The 7,896-nt window shown below is 49.7% G+C and overlaps 1 protein-coding gene across 2 annotated transcripts in view; it reads right to left on the bottom strand.

Moving 5' to 3' along the window:
* The window catches only part of PPAN (peter pan homolog), a 30,959-nt gene extending 23,856 nt beyond the window's left edge, over window positions 1-7,103 (bottom strand). For both annotated transcript variants that reach the window (XM_058821430.1, XM_058821429.1), the window contains exons 1-3: window positions 7,086-7,103; window positions 4,746-4,916; window positions 872-973 (exon numbers count right to left, since the gene is read on the bottom strand). In XM_058821430.1, the coding sequence (XP_058677413.1) occupies window positions 872-973; window positions 4,746-4,916; window positions 7,086-7,103 (291 nt within the window). The remainder of the gene's footprint in view (window positions 1-871; window positions 974-4,745; window positions 4,917-7,085) is intronic.
* Between the last annotated feature and the right edge of the window lie 793 nt (window positions 7,104-7,896).

The raw sequence follows: 7,896 nt of genomic DNA on the forward strand, positions 1-7,896 counted from the left end.
AAGAGAAAAAAAATCAGAAATGGGAAAAATTCAGGGAAATTCTGGGGAAAATTCCCAGAAAAATCGTCAGAAAATTCCCCAAAAAACCCCAGAAAAATCCCATAAAAATTCCATAAAAATTCCAGGAAAAATCCCAGAAAAATTCCAGGAAAAATCCCATAAAAACTCCAGGAAAAATCCCATTAAAATTCCAGGAAAAATCTGGAAAAAATCCCAGGAAAATCTCTGAAAAAAATCCTCAGAAAATTCCTGGGTAATCCTGGAAAAATCCTGGGAAATGCTGGGGAAAAACCTGGGAAAAGTCCCAAAAAAATTTGGAAAAAATCCCAAAAAATCCTGGGAAAAAAAATCCCACAAAAATCCTCAGAAAATTCCCAGAAAATCCTAAAAAAAAAATCCCAGAAAAATCCCAAGAAAATCCTGGGGAAATCCTGGACAAAATCCCAGGAAATTTGAGGAAAAATCCCAAGAAATCCTCAGAAAAATCTGAGAAAAAATCCTGGAAAATTTCCCAGAAAAATCCTGGAAAAATTCTGGAAAAAATCCCAGAAAAAATCAAATTAAAATCCCCATAAAATTCCCAAAAAATCCCATAAAAATGCAAAAAATTCCCCTAAAATCCCCAAACTCCCGGAGCCATCAGCGCGTTTACTTTGGGATCAGTCACAGAATTTGGGATCATTCTGGAAAATTCTTCATCCTCTGGCTCCGGGAGGGATTTGGGACCCCAAAAATCCCGGAAAAATTCCCAAAAAATCCCCAAAAAATCCCAAAATTTCTCAAAAAATCCCAAAATTTCTCTAAAAATTCCCAAATTTTCCCCAAAAATTCCCAAATTTCCCGGAATTTTCCGGAAGGTTCCGGAACTCACCAGGTTGACGCCGCTCTGGGATTTGCTGAGCACCAGGAACTGCGACACCCCCAGGGGCCCGGCCACGGCCAGCACGTCCCGCAGGGAATTGCGCCGGCGCACCTGGAAACCCCAAAATTCCCAAATCCCAAATTCCTCAGGGATCCCAAAAATCCCGAATCCCAATATCCCAAATCCCAAGATCCCAAATCCCAGTGACCCCAAGATCCCAAACCCCAGTGATCCCAAACCCCAGTGATCCCAAATCCCAGTGATCCCAAACCCCAGTGACCCCAAACCCCAGTGATCCCAAATCCCAGTGATCCCAAATCCCAGTGATCCTAAATCCCAGTGACCCCAAATGCCCCAAACCTCAAGATCCCAAATCCCAGTGACCCCAATATCCCAAACCCCAGTGATCCCAAATCCCAGTGATCCCAAACCCCAGTGATCCCAAATCCCAGTGATCCCAAATCCCAGTGATCCTAAATGCCCCAAACCCCAATATCCCAAACCCCAGTGATCCCAAATCCCAGTGATCCCAAATCCCAGTGATCCCAAATCCCAGTGATCCCAAATCCCATTGATCCCAAATCCCAAACCCCAGTGATCCCAAACCCCAGTGATCCCAAATCCCAGTGATCCCAAATCCCAAACCCCAGTGATCCCAAACCCCAGTGACCCCAAACCTCAGTGATCCCAAATCCCAGTGATCCCAAATCCCAGTGATCCCAAATGCCCCAAACCCCAATATCCCAAACCCCAGTGATCCCAAATCCCAGTGATCCCAAATCCCAGTGATCCTAAATGCCCCAAACCCCAATATCCCAAACCCCAGTGATCCCAAATCCCAGTGACCCCAAATCTCAGTGACCCCAATATCCGAAATCCAAGTGATCCCAAATCCCAGTGATCCCAAATCCCCCAAACCTCAAGATCCCAAATCCCAGCGATCCCAAATCTCAGTGATCCAAATATCCCAAACCCCAGCGATCCCAAATCCCAGTGACCCCAAGATCCCAAATCCCAGTGACCCCAAGATCCCAAATCCCAGTGATCCCAAATCCCAGTGATCCCAAATCCCAGTGACCCCAAATCTCAGTGACCCCAATATCCCAAATCCCAGCGATCCCAAATCCCAAATCCCAGTGACCCCAAATCTCAGTGACCCCAATATCCCAAATCCCAGCGATCCCAAATCCCAAATCCCAGCGATCCCAAATCCCAGCGATCCCAAATCCCAAATCCCAGCGATCCCAAATCCCAGCGATCCCAAATCCCAAATCCCAGTGATCCCAAATCCCAGTATCTCAGACCCCAGTGATCCCAAATCCCCCAAACCCCAATATCCCAAATCCCAGTGATCCCAAATCCCAAAATCCAAACCCCAGTGATGCCAAATCCCAATATCCAAATCCCACTAATCCCAAACCCCAGTGATCCAAATATCCCAAATCCCAGTGATCCCAAATCCCAAATATCCCAAAACCCCAATTCCCAGTGACCCCAACATCCCAAATTTCAGTGATCCCAAACCCCAGTGATCCCAAATCCCAAATATCCCAAATCCCAGTGATCCAATCATCCCAAATTTCAGCAATCCCAAATCCCAGTGATCCCAAACCCCAGCGACCCAAATATCCCAAATTTCAGTGATCCCAAATCCCAAATATCCCAAATCCCAGTGATCCCAAATCCCCCAAATCCCAAATCTCCCAATACCCCAAATCCCAATATCCCAAATGCCAGTGATCCCAAATCCCAAATTTCAGTGATCCCAAATCCCAAATATCCCAAAAATCAATATCCCAAATCCCAAATCCCAGTGACCCAAATATCCCAAATTTCAGTGATCCCAAATATCCCAAACCCCAGTGATCCCAATATCCCAAATTTCAATGATTCCAAATCCCAAATATCCCAAATCCCCCAAACCCCAGTGATCCCAATATCCCAAATCCCAGTGATCCCAAATCCCAAATATCCCAAATCTCCCAATATCCCAAACCCCAGTGATCCCAAATATCCCAAATTTCAGTGATCCCAAATCCCAAATCCCCCAAATCCCAACGTCCCCAATCCCAATATCCAAATCCCACTGAGCCCAAACCCCAGGGATCCCAAATGTCCCCAAATTCCCAATGTCCCAAATGTCCCCAAGGTGTCCCCAGGGTGTCCCCAGTGTCCCCAAGTGTCCCCTGCAGGTTCCTGGCCATGAAAGGTTCCAGAACCTTCCTGAGATCCCCCCTGAGCCCATTCCCAGTGTCCCCAATGTCCCCAATGTCCCAGTGATCCCAGTGACCCAAATGTCCCCAATCCCGGTGACCCAAATGTCCCCAATGTCCCCAATGTCCCCTGCAGGTTCCTGGCCGTGAAAGGTTCCAGAACCTTCCTGAGATCCCCCCTGAGCCCATTCCCAGTGATGCCAGTGATCCCAGTGACCCAAATGTCCCCAATGTCCCCAAGGTGTCCCCAAGGTGTCCCCAAGGTGCCACCTGCAGGTTCCTGGCCGTGAAAGGTTCCAGAACCTTCCTGAGATCCCTCCTGAGCCCATTCCCAGTGATCCCAGTGACCCAAATGTCCCCAACATCCCAATGTCCCCAGTCCCAGCTGTCCCCAAGTGTCCCCTGCAGGTTCCTGACCGTGAAAGGTTCCAGAACCTTCCTGAGATCCCTCCTGAGTCCATTCCCAGTGTCCCCAATGTCCCCAGTCCCAGTGATCCCGGTGTCCCCAAGGTGTCCCCAAGGTGTCCCCAGGTGCCACCTGCAGGTTCCTGGCCTTGAAAGGTTCCAGAACCTTCCTGAGATCCCTCCTGAGCCCATTCCCAACTGTCCCAAATGTCCCCAAGGTGTCCCCAAGGTGTCCCCAAGGTGTCCCCAATGTCCCCTGCAGGCTCCTGGCCATGAAAGGTTCCAGAACCTTCCTGAGATCCATCCTGAGCCCATTCCCAGTGATCCCAGTGACCCCAAATGTCCCAGTGTCCCCAAGGTGTCCCCAAGGTGTCCGCAATGTCCCCAAGGTGTCCCCAGGGTGTCCCCACGATGTCCCCAATGTCCCCTGCAGGTTCCTGGCCATGAAAGGTTCCAGAACCTTCCTGAGATCCCCCCCTGAGCCCATTCCCAGTGTCCCCAATGTCCCCAACGTCCCAATGTCCCCAGTCCCAGCTGTCCCCAAGGTGTCCCCAAGGTGTCCCCAAGGTGTCCCCAGGTGCCACCTGCAGGTTCCTGGCCGTGAAAGGTTCCAGAACCTTCCTGAGATCCCCCCTGAGCCCATTCCCAACTGTCCCAAATGTCCCCAAGGTGTCCCCAATGTCCCCTGCAGGCTCCTGGCCATGAAAGGTTCCAGAACCTTCCTGAGATCCCTCCTGAGCCCATTCCCAGTGTCCCCAATGTCCCAGTGTCCCCAAGGTGTCCCCAAGGTGTCCCCCAGGTGCCACCTGCAGGTTCCTGGCCGTGAAAGGTTCCAGAACCTTCCTGAGATCCATCCTGAGCCCATTCCCAGTGATCCCAGTGACCCCAAATGTCCCAGTGTCCCCAAGGTGTCCCCAAGGTGTCCGCAATGTCCCCAAGGTGTCCCCAGGGTGTCCCCACGATGTCCCCAAGGTGTCCCCAATGTCCCCTGCAGGTTCCTGGCCGTGAAAGGTTCCAGAACCTTCCTGAGATCCCCCCCTGAGCCCATTCCCAGTGATGCCAGTGATCCCAGTGACCCAAATGTCCCCAATGTCCCCAAGGTGTCCCCAAGGTGCCACCTGCAGGTTCCTGGCCATGAAAGGTTCCAGAACCTTCCTGAGATCCCCCCCTGAGCCCATTCCCAGTGACCCCAAACGTCCCCAACGTCCCAATGTCCCCAGTCCCAGCTGTCCCCAAGGTGTCCCCAAGGTGTCCCCAGGTGCCACCTGCAGGTTTCTGGCCGTGAAAGGTTCCAGAACCTTCCTGAGGTCCTTGCAGAGGCCCCGGAGGCTCCTCCCGGCGCGGCCGCGGGCGAACACGAACGAGTGAGGGACGGAGGAGAATTCCTGCTCCGAGCGCTGCCGGGCCTGGGCGCGCTGCTGCCGCTGGAAACGGCTCTGCAAGGGTTAAACAAAACCCGAAATTAGCATAAATTAGCATAAATTAACATAAAATATCCTAAATTCCCAGTGGGAACACCAATGAGTGAGGGATAGAGGAGAATTCTTGTTCTGAGCGCTGCCGGGTCTGGGCGCGCTGCTGCCGCTGGAAACGGCTCTGCAAGGGTTAAACAAAACCCGAAATTAGCATAAATTAGCATAAATTAGCATAAATTAATATAAAATATCCTAAATTCCCGGTGGGAACACCAACGAGTGCGAGATCACTCCGAGCGCTGCTGCCGGGCCTGGGCGCGCTGCTGCCGCTGGAAACGGCTCTGCAAGGGTTAAATTAGCATAAATTAGCATAAATTAGCATTAAATATCCCATAATTCCTGGTCTAATGAGTGAGGGACAGAGGAGAATTCCTGCTCCGAGCGCTGCCGGGCCTGGGTGCGCTGCTGCCACTGGAAACGGCTCTGCAAGGGTTAAACAAAACCCGAAATCTGCATAAATTAGCATAAATGATCCCTAAATTAGCATAAAGTATCCTAAATTCCTGCTGGGAACACGAACGAGTGAGGGACGGAGGAGAATTCTTGTTCTGAGGGCCTGGGCGCGCTGCTGCCGCTGGAAACGGCTCTGCAAGGGTTAAACAAAGCCTGAAATTAGCATAAATTAGCATAAATTGTCCCATAATTCCCGGTCTAATGAGTGAGGGACAGAGGAGACTCCGAGCGCTGCTGAGATTGAGCGCGCTGCTGCCGATGGAAACCCGATGGAAACGGCCCTGGAAGGGTTAAAAAAAAAAAAACCTGAAATTAACATAAATTAGCATAAATTTGCATAAATTAGCATAGATCATCCCTAAATTAGCATAAAGTATCCTAAATGGACGGAGAATTCCTGCTCCGAGTGCTGCCGGGTCTGGGCGCGCTGCTGCCGCTGGGAACGGCTCTGGAAGGGTTAAAAATAATCAGAAATTAGCATAAATTAGCATACATTAGCATAAAATATTAAAAAGTTTGCCAAAAAATCCCAAAATTCCAGGTAGGAACAGGAACGAGTGAGGGACGGAGGAGAATTCGCTGCCGGCGCTGGAAACGGCTCTGAAAGGGTTAAAAATATCCCAAATTATCCTAAATTATTCGTAAATATCCAAAAAATCCCAAAAAATCCCAAAAAATCCCAAAAAATCCCAAAATTTGGGAATTTCCAGCCCCTCCTCACCCTAAAATTCCAATTTTTGAACCCAAAATGGGCTGAAAAACCCCAAATTTTAGGATTTTTTTCCCTCAGAATTCGCAAATTTTGGGATTTTTTGCCCTCAGAATTCCCAAATTCTTGGGATTTTTTTCCCCACACTTTTTCCAAGTTTTTGCGATTTTTCCCCTCACGATTCCCAAAATTTCGGGATTTTTTCCCCTCACGATTCCCAAATTTTTGGGATTTTTTCCCCTCACGATTCCCAAAATTTCGGGATTTTTTCCTCTCACGATTCCCAAATCTTTGGGATTTTTCCCCCTCACGATTCCCAAATTTTTGCGATTTTTCCCCTCACGATTCCCAAAATTTCGGGATTTTTTCCCCTCACGATTCCCAAATTTTTGGGATTTTTTCCCCTCACGATTCCCAAAATTTCGGGATTTTTTCCTCTCACGATTCCCAAATCTTTGGGATTTTTTCCCCTCACGATTCCCCAAATTTTGGGATTTTTCCCCCTCACGATTCCCAAATCTTTGGGATTTTTCCCCCTCACGATTCCCAAATTTTGGGATTTTTTCCCCTCACGATTCCCAAATCTTTGGGATTTTTCCCCCTCACGATTCCCAAATTTTTGCGATTTTTCCCCTCACGATTCCCAAATCTTTGGGATTTTTTCCCCTCACGATTCCCAAATTTTTGCGATTTTTCCCCTCACGATTCCCAAATCTTTGGGATTTTTTCCCCTCACGAATCCCCAAATTTTGGGATTTTTTTTTCCCTCAGATTTCGCAAATTTGGAGATTTTTCTCGGAAATTTTCGGCTCCCGCCGTTTTTATCGCCCCTCCCGCCATTCCCGACCCCCCGCCGCTCCCCAGAGCCCTCCCCCTCCCGGTTTATCCCGGTTTTATCCCGGTTTTTTCCCGTTTTTTCCCGTTTTTTTCCCGTTTTTTCCCAATTTTTTCCCGTTTTTTCCCCCGACCTTTCCGGGCCGCCCCATCCCGGCGCCGCCGCGTGGCCTCGCTACTTCCGGTGTCCCCGCAGCACCTTCCGGTCACTTCCGCTGCGTCACTTCCATTTGCTTCCGGGTGTCAAGTGTTTCCCCGAACTTGAGTTCCGCTGGTTTTGTTGCCCAAAATCCCCCCAAAAAAATCCCAAAAAATCCCAAAAAATCCCAAAAATGCCCCAAAATCCCTCCCAGGGACCCCAAAACCCCCGGCGCGGCAGTGAGTGAGAGGGGGAGGCTGTGAGAGGAGTTCTGGGTTTAATGGAGAATCCCAAAGACGCCTCAAGTGTGGAGGAGACTCCAAAAATCCCACAAAATCCTCAAAGTTCCCCCAAACGCCCCAAATTTCCCCAAATCTCCCCCAAAATCCCCAAATTTCGGGGTTCTCTCAGACAGGGGTGACTCAAACACACCTGAGGACCTCGAGACCCCCTAAACCCCCTAAAATGCCCCCAAAACCCCCTAAAAACGCCCCGATTTCGCCCCGATTTCACCCGAATTTCGCCCAAATTTCACCTCAAAACCCCCCAAATTTCGCCCCCAAACCCCAAATTTGGAGTTTCCTCAGACAGGAGGGACTCAAACACACCTGAGGACCTCGAGACCCATCTGAGACCCCCAAAACCTCCCCAAAACCCCTTTAAACCCCCCCGATTTTGCCTCAAAAACCCCAAATTCACCCCAATTTCACCACAAATCTCCCCGAATTTCACCCCAAAGCCCCCCAAAACCGCCCCAATTTCACCCAAATTTCGCCCCAAAACCCCAAATTTCACCCAGAACCCCC

Source organism: Ammospiza caudacuta, chromosome 29 (assembly GCF_027887145.1).
Source record: "Ammospiza caudacuta isolate bAmmCau1 chromosome 29, bAmmCau1.pri, whole genome shotgun sequence".
NCBI classification, from domain to species: Eukaryota; Metazoa; Chordata; class Aves; order Passeriformes; family Passerellidae; genus Ammospiza; species Ammospiza caudacuta.